Source organism: Emys orbicularis, chromosome 6 (genome assembly GCF_028017835.1).
Source record: "Emys orbicularis isolate rEmyOrb1 chromosome 6, rEmyOrb1.hap1, whole genome shotgun sequence".
Classification (NCBI taxonomy): domain Eukaryota; kingdom Metazoa; phylum Chordata; order Testudines; family Emydidae; genus Emys; species Emys orbicularis.
Window position 1 is genome coordinate 68,399,026 of NC_088688.1, and position 21,141 is coordinate 68,420,166.

The 21,141-nt window shown below is 39.9% G+C and overlaps 1 protein-coding gene across 1 annotated transcript in view; it reads left to right on the forward strand.

The window, feature by feature from the left end:
- FER (FER tyrosine kinase) overlaps window positions 1-21,141 on the forward strand; it is a 409,588-nt gene that overhangs the window by 141,981 nt on the left and 246,466 nt on the right. The window contains exons 12-13 of the mRNA XM_065406919.1: window positions 8,533-8,625; window positions 17,808-18,011. Coding sequence (XP_065262991.1) covers window positions 8,533-8,625; window positions 17,808-18,011 — 297 coding nt within the window. The remainder of the gene's footprint in view (window positions 1-8,532; window positions 8,626-17,807; window positions 18,012-21,141) is intronic.

Genomic DNA, 21,141 nt, shown 5'->3' on the forward strand with positions numbered 1-21,141 from the left:
GTGTTCATGTTACAATCTTATGGTCCGGGACATCAATTCTAGATCTCTCTGCAGAAACCAGGCAAGTGATACATATCTCACTATCCCTGGCAAACAAAGCTCGATGCTGATGGTTTTCACTGGTCTCCCTAGTTCAAACAAATGGTTAGTATTCAAATAGCTGTTGGCTTCATGTATGGGGTAAGACTCATGCATATGGTGTTGTTTCAAAATGCAGCTGTCAATAAGAAATCATTTTTAAAGAAAGAAGCACAAAAAGAAGTCAGTCAAATCCTCCAGATCCCCTTCTTCCTCCAGCTTTATCACTAGGAAGGAGAGCCTACAGAGTCTGACAACATAGAGCAATCTGAAAAATAACAATTTTTTCTACCCTGGACAAGTTGGAAAAAGTGTGCAGAAGAGTCGCAGCCATGATTGAAAACCAGTGTGAAAAAGAAGAAGATAAAAAAACAAAACAAAGAAAACACATAAAGGCTCTATACTCACAACAGCAACATCCAGAAAAGGGTACAAACAAAATGCAGAAGCATATCTTTGTACATCTCACCAGCCCAGAGAGCCACAAACTGCTAGAAGAATGTGAGGGATTCTCCAGAGAAGAGAGGCAATAACTTTTATGTTCTCTCCTCAGGCTTCCTGCCCTTTTCCTTGCTTTTTCCTCTCCTCTTTGTCTCTTCAGGCAGGAGAGAGGCATAAGGAGGGTAAAAGTAAGAGAGCTGAGGCGAAACTTTCATGCTTTTGAGATGAGGAGGCAAAGAAAACTGGAGGGAGGAGTCTGGCTGAAGTTTATACAGTCGGAAACAGTGTCAGGACTCCATGTTTCCCAGTTGGTGGCACCATAACACTGTCAGTTCCTTAATCCACCTTTGTGGAAAATTGTCCCTGGGGCAGAAAGCTGCGATAGCATAAACTTGCAGGAGTTGAGAGCAGTGAGACTTAGAAATTTAAGAGTTGAGAGCAGTGCTGGAATTAGAAATTTATCTCTAAAACAAGCACGTCTTAGGTTAGTTGGAAAACCACAAGATCTTACATTACAAGGAAGGAAAAAGTCTTATTGAAATAAAGGTATGGAGTTTCTATTCTGCACAGACCTTCCTCTAGCAAACTTTAATCCAGTGTACATAGTTAAGAATTTCTGCAGTTTTGAAAGTAGGTATCAGGTGGATGGAAAAGTCATAGCATAGCCTCAAAACCCCTGTTACCAGTTTAGACTATTTCAGGAATCTGAAGAAGTCAGCATATTGACTTATATTGAAAGGAATGGATGGAAAGTTTGATCAGTTTCAGAAGAGAAAACATCAGGTAACACAGTTGTAATTTTTTACATTGTAGGCTGTCATGCTACTGCTATCACAAAAAGCCACTTTTAAACAATTACTGTCTTAACAGTACACTCAGAAATGCTGTGTTAATCACAAAGTGTATTTCAGATGCATTTCAATGTTCTTATTGAACATTGACACTATGATTTGTCTTTCTCACCATGCAAACTTTGTGCAAAATAGTGGGGAGAGGGGTTATTGCAGTTGCACCTCTTAAATTAATTACTTTCAGCTGGAGTGCAATTACAAAACTAAATCAATTAAAAATGCATTGTAGGAGGCACATTCTGTGCACTAGTTTGGGGAAAAAGCAGTATGAATGTGTGCTAAGAAATTTTAAAAAGACTGAATTAATAAACCAAAATCTGCAGCAAAATGTAGAATGTGAGGATTTTTTTTGATTGTGCTTTTATGCCAACTCAACAGGCTTTTTCTTCTCTTTCAACTGATGGAGACAAGCCACAACTGATGGAGACAAGAAAAAAAGCCACAACTCTGATGACGTTATTCTATACATGGGGTTTATTGACTGTGGGCTCTAGGAGGTTCTTGTAAAGTGGTGTGCAGCAGCTGAGGGAAAATAAAGGCTAGCTTACAACAAATATTGCAGACTGCATAGCAATAGTCATATATTCCAAGGCCAGAAGGGACCACTGTCATCATCTAGTCCAGTGGTTATCAACTTGTGGTCTGTGGACTATGTCTAAAGGGTCCGCGAAAGACTTAGGGTATGTCTACACCCAGCTGCTAGTTCGGCGGCTGGGAATCGAAGTTCTGGGTTCGACTTATCGCGTCTTGTCTGGACGCGATAAGTCGAACCAGGAAGTGCTCGCTGTCGACTGCGGTACTCCAGCTGGACGAGAGGAGTACCGCGGAGTCGACGGGGGAGCCTGCCTGCCGCGTGTGGACCGAGGTAAGTTCGAACTAAGGTACTTCGAACTTCAGCTACGTTATTCACGTAGCTGAAGTTGCGTACCTTAGTTCGATTTGACCAAGCCTTAGACTGAAAACTGACTGAGCAGAATTCAACTATATGGGTACAGACAATAGATTTCCAAAGGGGTCTGCACCTCCGTTTGAAATTTTTTAGGGATCTTCAAATGAAAAAAGCTTGAGAACCACTGACCTACAGAGCCCTGTGTGGATACAAAATTTATATCTGCAGATGCGGATATCCACAAAGTTGCAGGGCTCTACCAGGATCTGCAGTGGCAAAAGCAGCAGATATCGGGCCACCGCTCACAGGAGCCCAGCCTGGGCAGTTCCTCTGGCGTGGCTATACCGCCCAGCCCTGTCCACTGAGGCAGGCAACAGGCTCACTGGCAGTTTTCCCTGGTGATGCTAGTGTGTGCAAGCAGCTCACACGCTGCCAGACAGGAGAGAGACACTGTGGTGTGGAAGGGACTTGTGTCTGGGAGTGTGTGAGCCGCTTTCACACACTAGCCTCACCAGGACAGCTGCCTCACCTGCTATGCAGTCACCAGGACAGCTGCTGGTGAGCATGGTGCCCGCCCCAGTGGACAGGGCTGGGGTGGTACAGCCATGCCAGAGGAACTGCCCAGGCTGGGCGCTGGCTCCTGTGAGCGGTGGCCCAACATGCTACTGCTTTCACCGCTGCTGTTTCTGGTTCTGATGTCCAGATGGCATAGTCACTGACTGCTGTGCATTAGGCAGAGATCCTATAGGTCTCTGCTCCCATTTTGACTTTTACGTGTCATCATCTGTTTGCACTGAATCTGGTGTATTTAATACCCCTATGGAAACAAGATCAGGCCTCATTCGGGTCCCCAGGCAAAAAGAGTTTAGAACAAAGGGAAAGCCGTTAGTGAAAGATAGAACCTTACTTGTAGCTTAATGTTGCCAGGGCTTTTCTAGTGGTTGTCTTTAGAAAATCTGCTGTAAGTGTAGAATTAAGGCTTTATTTGAATGTATTTGTGGGAAACTCATCAGAATGCACACGTTCTCTGCAGTTTTTTCCCCTCTGTGATATGAGGAGCAGTCATTAGCCACTGCTAATCCCCATGACTCGTTTATCAGAAGAAGACACTCTATCGTGTCATTACCTGAGGTGCTTGAAATGAGCTTATAATCCCAAGCCCTGGCAAGCATGTAAGCAAAATTAAGTACAGTATCCATGGTAATGCAGTGAGCATTTTTTTTAAAGTAGCCATTTAATTCATTGATATAGAATTGACCTGCCAGTGGACTCAGGGCAGCCAGTTATATTATCAGATTGTAATTTAAAATGACGTGCAGTATTGTGTAGACATGAGACTGGTAAAAGGAGTGAAACGTTTTATTTGTGAGTAACTGGGCACATGGTGAACAAGTGTTAGTTACATTGTTTTATAAGTTCCCCATCTGCCTCATGATTATTCTCATGATTATTTAACTTTCACCTCTTCTTTTTGGTGATATTCTGCTTTTATGCAGCTATAGTGCAAACTATGGACACATTGCGGAATATTGTTGTTAAAGGAATAACTGTTTATTTTAACTAGCAAATAGAATAGGCATTACCTACTGGCTGAATTGCAGTAGTACCTTAGTTTCCATAGTGGGTATATACTGTAGATCAGTGGGTCTCAAACTTATTTACCAGTGACCCCTTTCACATAGCAAGCCTTTGAGTGCAACCGCCCCATATAAATTAAAAACACTTTTTTATATATTTAATACCATTATAAATGCTGAAGGCAAAATGGGGTGGTTGGGGTGGGGGTTGACAGCTCGCGACCCCCCCATGTAATAACCTCGCGACCCACTGAGGGGTCCTGACCCCCAGTTTGAGAACCCCTGCTGTAGATAATATTTACTTATTGGTAAGGATACAATTCTGTCATGGAGGTCATGGATTCGGTGACTTTCCAGGACCTCCATGACTGTGTCTGGGGCAGGGCTGGAGCAGGTCAGCCCCATCGCTACTGGAGAAGTTGCCGCCGGAATAGCTGACTGTTGGCCAGTCCTGGGGCTGACGGAACAGCGGCCAGGCGGGTGGCCACCGGAACAGCTGACAGGCAGTCAGCCCTGGGGCCACCGGAACAGCGGCGAGGGGGGCAGCGACCGGAACATCTTTACTGGTGGTCAGTCGGAACAGATGACTGGCAGCCAGACCCAGGGCTGCAGGAGCAGCAGTTCCCGACCCGTCAGAGCAGGAGCTGGGGTTGGGTCGTCCCCCTGGGGCTGGAGCAGCTGTGATCAGCCTTTTCCACAGAAGCGGTGGTGGGGCTGGAGCCGCTTCAAGCCCCAGCAGCACTATTTGTTTGGCCCCCCCTTACCCCTAGGGTATTTTTAGTAAAAGTCAGAGATAGGTCGTGGGCTTCTGTGAATTTTTGTTTTTTGCCTGCAACCTGTTCCTGACTTTTACTAAAAATACCCATGACAGAATCTTAACCTTACTTATTGGTTTTACATTTTGTTGACCATTTAGAAAACTCTTTCGAGAAAAGCTGAAGTTGCATAATTGTTTATGTATTTATTCAGTTATTTCAAATTTTAACTTCTACAGTTCCAAAGCTCTGAGACAATTCCAAAAAACCACAGTAGACCTGTTACCTCAAGATCCAATACATGATATAGATATAATACAATTAAATTAAATTCCTCCAAAGAATCCCACGTATTCTGCTACCCAGCCCAACCTATCATCCCTGCTTAAGGGGCCAGGGAGAAAAGATGGACCATGACAAATTTTGGGGGGGTATTACTGACATTGTGTGGGGATGCTAGCAGTGCTGAAGTTAGGGTTGCCTCACACTTTTATTTATAAGCCTCTTATTTTAGTTGGTATTTTACTTTGCCAAATTTTAACTGTTTGGGCTGAAATTTATCATGCTTGCTTTCTGTCTTAAATTAAATTCTTTTGAAAAAATTCAGCCAATGATTCATATTGCTTAGATGGAAGAGCAAACTGCCTCCAGGATAGAAACTTGGTTCAGTGACTTGGCTGACCAAGCAGCTAAAGAGAGGGGTAATGTTTAAGGGAAGGACTTCAGACAAATTTGAAAAGATTTGATCTAAGAATTTGATTAATTCCTGACGGACGGAAACTGAGGTGTGGCTCTGCTATTCCCTTTTTCTTTCTTTTTTCCATTCTTTCCCTTTCCTTTACTTTTTTGTCCTTTTGTCCTTTTGGTTCTCCCTGTTTTTGGGGAAGAACCAAAACATTCAATATAATAAGAAAGAAAAGATTAATCAGAACAGATTAGTTGTTTCCTGGAGTGCAGATAAGGAAAAATCTTTGAAGCGCTGTAGTGCCTCTGCTCTGTGGTGCAAGAATTTGAAATTTGACAATAGTTCTGGGAATAGGGGAAGTGCCTTGCGGGCCTCATGAAAATCCACTCGGATTTAGCCAGGTTTTAAACATCTAAACTTTTCTATTAGCTTGTGATCTGTTAGAGCTTTTTATTGGCTTGAACACTCCATCTGCACTGAGTATTCTCCTTGGCCCAACAGAGACTGAGCTGCAAACAGAACAAGTGCAGTTGCAATTCTGGCTTATGGAAGGAGCCAAGGAGGGACCATGAATTCTAGTCCCAGCTCTTGCACTGACTAGAATTCAAATTTTTGTGCACTTCAGATTATTTCTTATTGAGCAAGGCCTAACCTTCGGAGGCAATCAGTATCACTCCATCCATTTAACAGACAGGGTAACTGAAAGTTTGCACAAGAATCCGAACCCACTTCTCTAACATGTCAGACGTAAGCAGCATCCACAACTGCGCAGCCCTTCATAATAAATGTGCCAAATCTGTGTGCTTGGTTGCTCTTTCTGTAACTACTAGACCCCTATCAACACCAGAACCAGTAACAGAACCCCGGGGTCCTGACTCCTGATTATAGGTGCCGAGTGGCTAGGGCTAAGTGGTACAGAGGGCTCAGACCTCCACCCCCCAGCAAGTTTATCTACCTGCTAGCTCAGCAGTTGCTGGGCTGCCCCCATCCCTTGGTGCGCACACTCGCCTTTGCAGGCAAAGCCAAAGCCTTGGCATGTGCCACACAATGCCGTGGTGAGCTCTTTGAGTCTCTTCCTAGTGACAAGAGGCAACAGTCTGGAGCGGGATGCGGGGCCCAGGGAAGCACCAAGGGACAGAATGGAGCCACCACTGCCTGGGTTCTCTCTCCATCCTTCAGACCCAGCACGGGGGGCAGGACGGAGCCAGAGTGAGTGTGGGGCTGGGTAGGTTCACCAACCTCAGGGCCTGGCCCAGACCCAGAGGACAGGAGCAGCGCCACTGCTGCTCAAAGTGAGTGCAGAACTGGGCAGACTTATTTTTCAAATCCTGGACAGGAGCTGCCACTGCTCGGGGTGGATGTGGGGCCAGGCAGACTCAGTTCGCAACCTCTGTGAGACAGGAGCCATTGCTGTCCGGGGTTAATGTGGGACTGTCTTGGTCTCCAAACCCTCCCTCCCTCAGATCTCCACTCCACACTAGGCCGGGATAGAGCCAGAGCCGGACCCAGCCCCTCCGAACAATATTTTTACCCTCCACCTGTGATCTTGATATTTCACTGTTGTCTAGTAAATAGTGTATGCTGCCAGCAAAGTGTGCATCACATCCTTCTCTAGTGGTTGGTCGATATAGACGATAATAGCCTACTTCTGCTCATAGGTGTAGTTTGGCTTTTATATTTGGGGAGGTCATGGGGCTTACTATTATTAATAATAGGTACAGGCCTAATTTCTGGATTTACTGATCGTTAGTGATACTTAAATTACAGTGTACTTAATGAGTGAGTTAGGGGTGGAGATGGTGCTCCCTCCTCGAGCCCCGCTGTGTGCGGCTGGCCCGAGCCACCTGGCATTGCTGCTTGCTCCCCCGAATGTTCCTCTGCACCCCCCTAGGTGGGCACACCCCACAGTTTGAAAACCTCTGATAAACAGTTTGGTGGGGGGTACAGTGCCTTCTATATACTCCCCCCCCCCCCCCAATCTCCATCCATGCTTCTGCTATCATTTACTCCTTTAGCTCAAGTGATGGAGCTCTGTGTTGAGATTTAAAGTTCCTAGATTCAGACCCTGCTGATGTGCTGATTAGTATGGTTCTATATGATGGAATTTCTGTTTTTCCAGTTTTCTCTTAAAAGACTTGGGGTTTTTTGGTATGAAGTTTCCTACCTTAAAAAATATTAAAGTTGAAAAGTCAAGCACTCAGAAATTAGGAAATGTCAGCATTAAAACAGTCCATGTTACCTTAATTGGGTCCCCTTCTGCATATGCATTATAATATGGTCTTTAGTTACATTACAGCATACTACTTGTTCTACAGCAGGGGTACGCGGAGATCTTCCAGGGGGTACATCATCTCATTTAGATATTTGCCTAGTTTTACAACAGGCTACATAAAAAGCAATAGCAAACTAAAATTTCATATAGACAATTACTTGTTTATACTGCTCTATATATACTATGAAATGTAAGTACAATATTTATATTCCAGTTGATTTATTTTATAATTATATGGTAAAAATATGTCAGCAATTTTTCAGCAGTAGTGTGCTGTGACACTTGTGTATTTTTATGTCTGATTTTGTAAGCAAGTAATTTTTAAGTGAGGTGAAACTTGAGGTACGCAAGACAAATCAGACTCCTGAAAGGTTGAGAGCCACTTTTCTACAGGACTCATACTTCATTCAGTGTACTGGATGGACACACTCCACCCATTTCCCACATCCCCCTCCCCCATTTGTCACTTTTTCTTCCCATTGTTGGTATCTATTCCACACCTTTGTTCTGTGTGCACCTCAGGCTGCACTCAATGGTGTACAGAACAGGAAGGGATAATAAAGGAAGGACAGTGGAGGTAAAAATTGAATGAGATACATACACAAAAGCTACTTGCAGAGTTTGGTGTTTAAAAAAAAATAAATAAAAAAATTGTCCTATTCAAAAATTACCTACCCTAGGGCAGCTAAAGAAATAGGTGAGACCTGACAGTACTATTACAGAATTTCAGATCTGTTACATGGTTGACAGTAATTTTATTTTTAAATAATTACTCAAAACTTCTGTATTTAATATTATAAAATTTGGGCTAGACCCTCATCTGATGTAAATTGGCATATCTTTGAAGTTTGTGCAGCTATGCTAGTTTATATCCGTTTATATTTAACCAAAACAGAAAAAGTACATCAGATTATAAATACTCACAAATCTTTGTTGTGTAGTTTATTTTTGTTGCTGATATTCTTTTTTTCCCTCCCAACCTAGGATAAGAAGGATAAGGTGTCCAGATTTGATACTATTCGTCACTCCATAGCTGGAATGATAAGATCTCCAAAATCCATGCTGGGCTCTTCATCAGTAAGTAGTATTGACAATGGGGTGTTACATTGTCCCGCTTTTTGCAACCCAGATAGGATTCTTTTTAACACTACAACACACTTCAACCTACATGGAAAATATTATATTAAAATAGAATTAGAAAATCCTAAATTCTGACTGGTCAGTAGACATGATAATGCCATGAAATAACAGTATGAGTCAGAACTATTTTTATTTAGTGCACTCTAGCAAAATATGTATCAAATGTCTCTTCCGTTGCTCCGGGGTCATTGTCATACCAGAAAAAGTTCATTTTTGTAAAGCATTAATTTATTAACTGATTGACAGTGACTGTGGTATTCCTTGGTGAATCTGGTGGTATTGCGCATCCCTTACATGCCACCTCAATGCATTTACACCCCTTACTAAAAACAGTTCTTAGGGATATTGATGCATGAAAGAGCTCTTTGACTTGTGCGCTGATTTTTGAGGCACTCTTTGGGACATCTGGTGTTCTAGTGCCTGATCCAAAGTCCATTTAAGTCAATGGGTGTCTTTGCATTTATTTAAATAGGCTTTGAAGCAGGCCCATAAGCAACAAAGGAAGTCTTTTGAGCCCCGGATGCATTAAGACAGTTTAAAAAATAAAAATAAGAGGAGGAAAAGAAAAACAAGTTGTGTGATGCATGCTGGTCTATTTTGAAGCATACACTAAAAAAATTAGAGAAAATGCTGAATTACATACATTTCACTTAGATGTCTAACTTTATTTTAAAAACATTTCCCTTCCAAAACTTAGCTGAGCGCTCACATCTGGCGAAGGGCAAGTTATTGCTCCAAAAACTCAAAAAAGGCCCAAACAAACCTCACTAGAACTCCAAAAAAAATTCATCTTTTGGGTGAGGTCCGTCACCTGAAGTTTCAGCCCAAAAGGAAACTTCTTGAGAAAGAGGGGTGTGGTATGAATGGGCCTTCTCAATAGTCAGTATTGCATCACTACCAAGCAACCACGTAAGATGTAGTTTAGCTAAAAATAATTGAAATAGATGTGTGGGAGAGGTGACAAAATGTCTATATGTATTTGAAGAGTATAAATGGTAATAAAGAGGAGGAATTATTTAGGGTAGTCCAAACAAGGCTATAAATAGCATTAATGGGATGAAATTAAGAAAGGGAAATTTTAGGCTCAATAGTGGAAAAAACTCCTTGAGAGTGAGGGCTAGTCTACACTAGAAGCGGTACAGCTGCACTGCTGTAGTGCATCTGGTGAGGATGCTTTATGCCGGCGGGACACAGCTTTTCTACCACCATAGCGTTGGCCACACCAGCGCTTAGGTCGGTGTAAGTTACGTTGCTCATGGGGGTGTTTTATTTGCAGCCCTGGGTGACATAAATTATACCAACATAATCTGTAGTGTAGACAAGTTGCATTGCTTGACACATCTAAAGCTGTACTGGATCAACACTACACTTAAAGGGAACAAATCTTTACAAAAAAGAGATGAAGTATCTACATTGTAAGATTAATCATGTTTTTAAGATATAGAGCTGTTGAAATTGGCATAAAAATACAATATTTTTCATATGTTCATAATTACAGTAAGATACTCTGGAGCATGTGTGTTGCCCTCCAGCCTTTGTATAGTTATGCCACTTCCTTTGCCTCGTTCGTATCAGTATAATTCAATACAACTTTATTTTTTATGGCATGATCCATAAAAAGTGTATCCCAAACCATTTTAGAGAATGAAATAATAAATAAAAAGGGAGAGGGAGAAACTAAGATTGTAAATGCATTTTGAAGTGAAATTGAGAATGAAACCTGTCTCCATTGAAGTTAATGGCAAAACTTCTATTGGTTTCAGCGGAATCAGGATTTTACCAAGAGAATCTATGGACTTGATTCTGATCTTTATCAGTGTAAATCAGGAGTAAATACACTTATGTCAGTTGAATTATGTTGGTGTAAGTGAGATCAGAATCAGGCCCATGGAGGCAGGGAGGTACAGGAAGTCAGTTCCAAATGGCTGGAGCCGCAGAGAAGGCACTTGTTCCAATTAGTGACAATATTGTGTGAATGGACAGAGAAGAGGATGATGCTTGGTGAGTGAGTGAGTAGGGAGAGGAGAAGAGAAGGGCAGGTCTATGAAGAACCTTAACAAAATTCCAGAGAAGGGCAATATCCTAATATATGTTCTGTATCTAATTACATAAGTGACCTACTAAATTAGAACATATCACCCATTCATCTGCACTCTTTAAGTATTTTTGTCATGTGTTGTGGTGAGTTAATGATTTAATGCAACCTTTTAGTAATGGTTACCCTATATATGCATGGGTACAATTTCCTTTTTGATTTTGTAGCTAGCTGCCACAGTAACTAGCTACTGGCCATTAATCTTTTTCTTGCTGCCCTCTATGTGGCACTGCTTCTTGATGTGAAGATTAACTGTTAGAATATTGGCATTTCAAACTCGATGTGCATTTTTCCAAGTATTCCAGGTATATTACGAATCAGTCAAATATATTATGGTATATAATATGCCAGATGTGTTATACAACAATATAATATAATTCTTTTAAACTAAAAGCCATACAAACATTTTTAAATAATAGCATGTAGAAGTAAAATTTGAAGAACATTGGTGTTGATTCCATTACAGAATATATCTCTAGTTAAAATATCATTTTAGCTGCTTGCTTTCCGAGTATACATTTTCAATGTTTTGACAAGCTATAAGCAAAACAAACAAACAAAAAATATCTTGGTTTAAATGCAGTATTATCATAATAGTAAATGTCCACAGTTAGTGAGAGGGAAATATAGTTACTGTCATGCATAACCGAAGAAAACCTTCTATTTTTTTTTTTAGTGCCCTCTGGAGAAAGTAGCAGAGAAACCTTGTACTTCCTCAAACACCCAGGAGTTTAGTAAAGCTCAGGTTAATTATCATGCATTTGTTAGTATTTAGATGTCTTATAGTTCTCAAGGTCTTTATCCATGTGGTTTGCCTAGTCTCTGATAGACAAAAGGAGGAGGGAATACAGGTGATTAAAAAGTTAGTCTCTTATTTAGTATTCTACTCTGAAGCCTTAAGGGATGCTTGTCTGAGCTTTTATCTCAGAACATTTGGGAATTGCTACTAGTGCTGCTACCAATAGAGAAAAGAAACAATACCATTTAGAATGAGACTCTGGGTGATGGTATTGCAAAGAGGCCAGAAAGCTGCTCTAAGTTGGCAAGTAAGGATTCTTTCAGCATGGGATAATTCTTGGCTTGTGTGGAGATGGCGTATAAGCCCTTTGCAACTCTTTCCTATTTCCCCTGGCACAGCAGTATAGCAAGTATTTTGGGCCTTGGTCCGATTGTTCTATATTCCGGAAAACTCAGTCAATGTAATAGCCTCTTGGAGTTAGGATATGTCTGCACTGCAGTTGGGAGGTGTGATTCCTAGCATAGGTAGACAGACTCACACTAGCATTGCTCAAATTAGCACACTAAAATATCAGCATGGATGTTGCATGCCAACTTGAGCAGAGCTAGCACGAGTCTGTCTACCCACACTGGGAATCACACCTCCCAGCTGCAGTGTAGACATACTCTTTTAATCCTAATGCACTTTAGAGAGCTTGAAGACTTCTCCAAACTATGGTGAAGATACGAATGGTGGAATAGCCCCAGAATAGAGGAGCCACAAACAACTTACTGGATGCAGCTGAGGATTCAACTGTAGATCTGCTGCCATGGGCCGCTGTCTGCTGGATAGCTCCCCTGCCATTTACTGTCATGCAGACCATCTCTCTGACCATTTGTTGACCTCTCTGTCACATAACTGTGACAACAGCAATTGTTTCTTCAGTATTAGGCCTGGTCTACACTGGGGGGGATCGACCTAAGATACGCAACTTCAGCTACGAGAATAGCGTAGCTGAAGTCGACGTAGCTTAGGTCAACTTACCTCGCATCCTCACGGCTGCCGCCGCTCTCCCGTAGGCTCTGCTTCCACCTTTCGCCGTGGTGGAGTACAGGAGTCGACGGCAGAGCGATCAGGGGTCGATTTATCACGTCTAGTGTAGACGCGATCGATCACTATCCGCCGATCCGGATAGTGTAGACATACCCTTAGAAAAGCATATAATGTATTTTTCTTAGTTGTTTTTAAAGGAATTTAGCAGCTGGAAGAAAGGAGAGTCACCATTGTGTGACCAGGCAACTCTCCTATGAAACCAAAGCCAGAATTTCACAGCTTTTCTGGTGTAGTGCTCTAGTACCTTTAGGAGATGGATAAGAAAAGGATGAGGGAGGGATAGAGATGGAGTATAGGGGAGAAAAGTAGAGAGGGTGAAAGGAAAACAGAGAGAAAAGCTCAAAGCCCTGTGAAGTAGGAAGAGTAAGAGAGAGAAGATGGAAAAGAGAAGAGATAGAGAATAAAATAAAATAAAATAAAATCCCAACAGACTTAATGGCTTTTGTCAGACTAAAACCAAGTCCGGAATCCATAAGTTGAAAGAGCAGTAATATAAAGTTTAATGATGTGAGGTAGGAAAACAAAAATTAGAAAAATTTTGTACTTTTTGCAGATATCTGACAGTTGTGATGATAGTAATGGTGTTTCCTGGTTCCTGACTGTTGTGGGTTTTTTTGTTTTGTTTTTTAATGAACTTGGTAATAGTGTTTATACAATGGGTTGTTGTCCTTACCAAATTCAGCTATTTCAGGTATAAAATATTTTTAAAATTTTGTTTGTATCACTGTTATCTTACATTTTTGTGGTTTATGTATTTTTACTTTAATATGTAATGTTTTATAAAATGCTGTAGCTTCATTGCATTTTTGGTTCCCTTGCCCTGAAGTAGCTATTGGTTTCATATACCGTATTGCCTTGCAAAAGAACTAGCAAATTACATTTGAATGTGTCTAATGGCAATGTAAGAATTATGCTTCTTGGGTTAAGAAAAGTGCCAGAGGGAAAATTCTAAAAGGATCAACCTAAATTTATTTCTGTCTTTTTACTAATCCAAGAGTATGCCCTTCCCTTTCTCCAGGGGAGAATTAAAATATCTGCCTGATAAAAAAAGAGATAAATTCTCATTGCTTAAAGACCACTGAATAAAAGCAGTACAACAAGTTTCAGCTAATTATATGTGAGAAAATAGAACAAATGTTCATTATTAAGTAATAGAGTATCATTGAGGATGTATGTGGGTGGCGGGTTGCTGTGTTTATAAGAGCACACATTTATCAACAACCTTAATGTGGTGGTGTTACACTGAAAGTCAGGGAGTTAGGTTTTGTTTTTTTCAGAGACAGCTTGTTGCTCAGTCTCTTCACAGATAATGGGGGTGGGAAATCTCCATTTAAAAAAAAAAGCCAAGTCAGAAACCTTTTGCTCTACATTTCAATAAGCAGCTGCTTGAGAGCCAATTTCCCATGCTGTTGTTAGAGTAAAACTTATTTCAACTTCATATTAAGTTCAGATGAAAGTGGAAGGGAGGGGAGTATCCACAAGGGAGAAAGGGGAGATTGGTCGACACATAAGGGGAGAGTGAAGGGGAATCTGAGGGAACCCCCCCAAAAGCCCAAGATAAGGTATGGTGAACCACAGAAATTCCTGAAGGGAAGAAAGGAGAGAGAGAGAGGCAAAGAGAGAATAATAAATAGAAATAAATTACTTCATGTTAATGTGGATGATACATTTCAGTTTATTTCAAATACCATTTAATTTTATGGTGATTGTTAATTTGGTTAGTAAAAGAAACTTAGAAATAAAATCTTCCCATTTAAATATTTGAATTCCTCCATTAGATAAAGAGAGAGGGGGAGAAAGACTATATATGTCAGTGTCAGATACAGACAGAGAGACATCTTCATCCCTAAAAATAAAAAAAAAATCTGAGTCCTAGAATATATATCTTACTTAGTCTCTAATTTGTATTATCAAGCAATTGAATGTTTCTTGAAGTCTTATTTTACAGTAACAACAAGGAGTGTCGTGGCACCTTAAAGACTAACAGATTTATTTGGGAATAAGCTTTCGTGGGTAAAAAACCTCACTTCTTCAGATGCATGGAGTAAATTTATGCCCAAATAAATCTTAGTCTTTAAGTGCCATCAGACTCCTTGTTGTTTTTGTGGATACAGACTAACACGGCTACCTCCTGATATTTTACAGTAAACATTGTTTAAGAAAAACAGATAGGAATTGTAAAATAGTGAAACAGAAATTACCTTATTTAAAAGGGCAATATTTTGTGTTTAAACTATTCATATTAAATCCTGCAAAATTTTCTTCTAAATCTAAAATGTAGTAGAAATCTAGTGTTTTAGTAATTAGTGATAAATTCATTTGCAATTAATGTCAAAATGATTATACATCTTTCTTAGATACTCTTTCTTGGCTGTAACCATATTCCCCTAAATAGCAATTTTGAAGTGCAAATGATCATATATCCTGTTTATTTAAAACATAGTACTTTAATTTATACAATACCATTATTAAGAGAGAGGGGGTTTGTTCATGCAGAAGTGATATAATTTATATAACATACAAAGCACCATCTTTTATTGATTTAGATTTCATTTATTTTCTGTGAAGAAATACTTAATTGATAATTCAGGCTTCAGCTAAAATGACCACAGAATGAATTTAAAAAATTCTGTGAAATTTGAGAGAAAAACCCGACAAAGCCTTCCCAATAAAGTTTTAACTCAATTTAAACAGTTTTTCTAAATGTTATCTAAGTACAATGCAAGTTCTTAGAAACGGGAGGAGGGGGGGAGAAAGCTTAACCTGCTCCCATTTTCTTTCCCCTAAATCTTCTCTATTTCAAAGATATTTTATGCTGGGGACAGGTAATGATACAGTCATGGACATTGGTTCAGACATGATGCAGGTTGGAAGTGAGAAACTGTTACCATCTGATGACTTGCTTGTTTGTGTTCTATAAACTGAGCTGTATGGGCTTAGTCTGTTTCCTTCTTAGTGAACGAGTGTCCACATTACAGAGTCCATCACAAATGGCACCTTTTGTTGCACATTTCAGCACGAAGGCCATGAACTGATTATGTATTGAAACCTCACTATCTTATACCACTAGAGAAGTTCTCTCCAGAGTAGCACTGAGGTGATATGCGGAAGATTTTGCTGCCTTGACAGTATCCTGCAGCTTTTCTGTGAACATTCAGTGAGGTCTCAATCTTTTGGGCTGTCAATCCCAGCATCTTTCACAAAAACTGAACTAATTTAACCTTTTATGAGACATTTTTTCTTTGTAATTTGAAAAGTTTATTTTATATGTAGGTAGTTTCAAAGGAGAATACCTTTGGTATTATTGAATTTTAATAATGATGGAGAAATTTGATCTTGGGTTTTAACTGATTTTGAATGGAAATATTAAAAATTAGGAAGAAAATATGATATTCTGGGAGGTATTGCAGTATTTTTCTTTGTTTGCTAATAGGTCCTTTACAAAAGAGTTGGGTGACAAATTCACATCCTTCTAAACTGTCTGGGTAGAGTCTAGTAATTGTTTCTAGCTCTGGGTCGATAGGACATATTCCCAGGCTCAGACCTTCTGAGGCTCTGTGACTGCAGCCGCCCTAGATCCCAAGATTAATTTCTGAGCCTTTCAAGCCTTCCCAGTTGCTTACACCCACTTCCCTAGAACTCCACATAGGTTCTGGGCATTCTGGACTTCTAGTTTAACCCTTTTTGGGACAACATGGCAGGAAGGCAAGGGAACACGTGCATAGCAAAGGACTTTATTTCTTAGCTGCAGAAACTTTACTCTAAGATTACTTCAAAATTGCCGATCTTTGACAACAACAAAAATTCCTGGGAATGCACCCTTCCCATTTCTGATCTTGCCCCTTCTGTGAGTTGGATGTTTGTCAGCATTTCAGGCTGACAGAGTCCCTCTTGTCCACCCTCTATCTCCAGCAAGATCTCTTTATATGTGGGGAAGGTTGGCATCCTGCACAGAGCAGTACCCTCTCTTAAGTGGAGGTGCTCTCTCCTTGCCATATCCTCCACTGGGTTGATTCAGGCCCCTTCCCCTGTCCTGCGTGCAGCCCTGTGTGTAGAAAAATCATTGTTCCATGCTCATGGGTCAGTAGTTGAGACTTTCAGAGTTGATGGCTCTCCATGATGGTCTTTCAACAAGGTGTCAGACACCGTTCCTGGGCAGGGCTTTCCTTGGCAAGTTTAGACATATGTTCCACACATAAAACAAAATGGAGTTCCTAATTTAAAACAAACAGCCCACCTTGTAATAGAGAGCACTTGCATGATTTCATTGGGACTGCTCGTGTAAGTGCTCACCAACATGGAGTTGCACTGTCTAGCCCTAACAAATAGATCTGACCTGATTATTGAAAACTAGACTTTATTGTAAAAGCAACAACAACCTATTCTAGCATATATTAAATAAATAAATACATAAATTACAAAGATAAATTTTAAAAAAGCTCAAGTCATACTCCAGTTGCAATCTATAAAAAATAATTATTATTGTATGTCTTACCTCAGAATTTGCTATTAAGTTCACAAGTACAATGGGGCTAGGCCTCTGTGTTCAATTGCAATACAAATACTAAATCACTACCGGCTCTTCACCTGGCTGGTGACGATGCTGTCAAATGGCTGGGCACACTGCACATATGCTGAGAGACTGCTAAAAAAACTTGGTTCCTAATGCTGCTACTTGGTTACACGCTTTTGTCGGGGGGGGGGGATTCAAAATCAGTGAACGTAGAGTTCAATCAATGCAAGTGCTTTTGAAAATTCCACACATAATGTCTCATAAATTCCTAACCCCTTTCTCATTGGGTAAGGAAATAGTTCATTTCAAAGGTTAAGAGCATTTCAAGGAAGTTTGAGAGTGAGAAAGATAATTCAGCCAAGAAAGAGGTTTTTTAAAAAGTAAAAATGAAATTGCCTTGATAGTACTATTGATATTCCTTTTGTCTGTATTTTCAGAAATCTGTGCTGAGCTTTTATATATACATATGCCTCTATTTTTAAAAAAACATAGTTAAAAAAGTTGTTCAGTTCACTTTGATTCTGAGAATAGGTGTATTGGCTCAATTGTCTAATGGAAATAGACAATTAGAGAGAAGTGTGAAAGTGTTTGTCACAGTCTGTCATGAATTTCATGAAAAGAAAAAACATAGAAAATGGGTTACAGTTTGCTAACTTCTTTTCCTTTATATTTTTTTAAAGTTCTTTGATGTAATATCAACCAGCGAGAAACCATTGGCTGAGCAAGATTGGTATCATGGTGCAATTCCAAGAATAGAAGCCCAGGAGCTGTTAAAGCAGCAAGGAGACTTCCTGGTGCGAGAGAGCCACGGGAAACCTGGTGAATATGTCCTTTCTGTGTTTTCAGATGGACAACGGAGACACTTTATCATACAATATGCTGATGTACGTCTCTGATGTACTACTGAATGTTTATTTCATGTCAGGCAGCTTGTATTTAACTGAAGAATTATTTCAGATAAGTAGTTCAGAATTAAAGACATAGTTTTATCCATAGTAAATAATGTGAGAAGATTTACTATGAAGTAGGTTTTTGGCCTTCTCATATGGAAAGGCCAGTATGAAATCTGTTTAAAAAATATGGTAATCTCTGGTTTCCCATGTTGAGTTAGATGCTGAAATTTTAAAAAACAATGTTAGTCAAATATTTTTAAGAATAAAAGAAAGGTGTGAAGTTATTCCATGGTTTTTCTTCCCTATTAGAAAGCAGAAAATTACTTCTATAAATGTAACTTCAGACATTTAAACTACTAATTTAAATGTATTATATATGTACAATTTATTTTTTTGATTCCCGCACTGCTTTTTTTTATAGTTGGTGCTCGATAATGGTATGATAGCTCAGGTTCCAAAGCAGTTTCAATGTAACCCCCTCTTTTCACATGGTCATAATTAGGGTTGCTAACCCTCCAGGATTGCTCTGAAGTCTCCAAGAAATAAAGATTAATTTTTAATTAAAGATTATATCATTGATGAAAGCTCCAGGAATACGTCCAACCAAAATTGGCAATGGTGTCAGGGATGTGGATTTTTCACACGCATGAGCAGCGTAGTTATACTGACCTAATTTCACAGTGTAGACCAGGCCTGAAAGAATCTGAGTAGGACTCTGGAACCAGTAGACTGAGAAAGAGAAATATTAATTTTTCTCGTGTGCACATGCAGCTTATAAATTATGTGTAATATATATTGCTCTGATCATAGTAAATAGTTTGAAATTAGCATTTATCATCCACCAGTCAAAAATCATCTGACCCCCTATTCATAAATAATACTACTGCCTAGATCTTCCAGTGTTTTTCACCAGTAAATCTCAAAGCACTTTACAAAGGAGGTGAGTAAATAGAGCGTTCCCAAGAAGTATAGAAAAGAAACTTACTTGATTTTGCAGCAAAGGGGAGGAACTAGGTGCAGATAGTTAGCACTAGGAAGGACTGCACACCATGCACTACAGGAATCAGGCTTTCCCGTAGAGTTCAATGATAGTTTGAAATATATTAAGCTGCATAACATACACACTTTCAAATGTGTACCTTAAAGCAATGAGAGAGTGGGCTGGTCAACTGTTGAAACAATCAAGGAATGTATCAGGCAAATTTTGGGCAAATAAGGTATTTTTTTATTGAGTGACTATTCCTCAATGTTCATTGCACAGTGCCAAACTTTCCTTGGTCCAGGACTTCTGTTTTTGTCTTTTTTTTTATAGCATGTTATATGCATAAGCCTGGAATAAGTTGACACTGCCTGAGATTAATTTGGGCCTTTGGGAATAGGACAGAAATCTTTTTTGTTTGTTAGTTTGTTTGTTTGTTCTGAAATCCCAGTTGTAGCTTCCTCTAAACAAGTTACTGACCCTATATAAACAGAGACTGTGGCAACAATGACTCAGAAACCTTCATATGATCCACAGAAAGTCAGTAGACCTTGTGATGGATTGGATCACAGAAGACCCCTTGGGAACTACCAACTGATGTGCTGAGACTACCCCTGAGCCTGTTTCCCCTGGCAGCTTAGGACTTCAGTGTCCTGCCTGGTTTGAGCCAGTCACGCTAGTCTGCTACAAACACAGACCCAGGTTTGAACCATGTCCCCCAAAAGCTGCAGGCTTAACTGAAGCCAGCTTAAGAAGTGTTCCTGTCTCCAGCACTCAGCCAGCTCCCAATGGGGTCCAAACCCCAAATAAATCCGTTTTACCCTGTATAAAGCTTATTACAGGGTAAACTCATAAATTGTTCGCCCTCTATATCACTGATAGAGAGATATGCACAGCTGTTTCCCCCCCCCCCCATGTATTAATACTTACTCTGGGTTAATTAATAAGTGAAAAGTGATTTTATTAAATACAAAAAGTAGGATTTAAGTGGTTCCAAGTAATAACAGACAGAACAAAGTGAATTACCAAACAAAATAAAATAAAACACGCAAGTCTAAGCCTAGTACAGTAAGAAAACTGAATACAGATAAAATCTCACCCTCAGCTGTTTCAATAAGCTTCTATCACAGACTGGACACCTTCCTAGTCTGGGCACAATCCTTTCCCCTGGTATAGCCCTTGTTCCAGCTCATGTGGTAGCTAGGGGATTTCTCATGATTGCAGCCCCCTTTGTTTTGTTTCCCCCCTTGTATAGCTTTGGCACAAGGTGGGAATCTTTTGTCTCTCTGGGTTCCCACCCCTCCTTCTAAATGAAAAAGCACCAGGTTTAAGATGGATTTCAGTACCAGGTGACATGGTCACACGTCCTGTGAGACCCCAAGCCTTCATTCCTCCCAGCCTGACTCACAGGAAGGCCTGCAAGCAAACAGAGCCATCCACAGTCAATTGTCCTGGTTGATGAGAGCCATTAAGATTCCAAACCACCATTAATGGCCCACACTTTGCATAACTACAATAGGCCCTCAGAGTTCTATTTCATATTTATAGTTTCAGACACAAGAATGATACATACATACAAATAGGATGACCACACTCAGTAGATTATAAGCTTTGTAATGATACCTTACAGGAGACCTTTTGCATGAAGCATATTCCAGTTGCATTATATTCACACTCATTAGCATATTTTCATAAAATCATATAGAGTGCAACATCACAGATCTCACCTAATTCTTCATTTTGGGATAATGCTATAATAAAAGAGGCTAGCCACATACTTGGACTAAATAATTTTCACATTCCCTAGCAGATCTTTCCAGTTTTACACTATTTTGCTTTAGAAATAATTTGCACAGCAAAGTGAAAGTTAATACAGTGACAATCACTTATATGTACTCTATGAAAAGTATTTGAAAATAAATATTTTTAACTGGCATTTTTGAGCCTTCTTGCAGTAACATCAAATATAATAGCTACAATATGAAACCTTTACAGAAAACACTATAAGCCAGATGCTACCTTGCGTTAAAATAAGTTCTATATCAAAATAACTTATTTTTAGTATATTCATAATACAGTTATTTCAGCTAGATAGCAAGTAGTTTATCATGATTTCTATTAGATTCTGGGCTGAAACCCTGG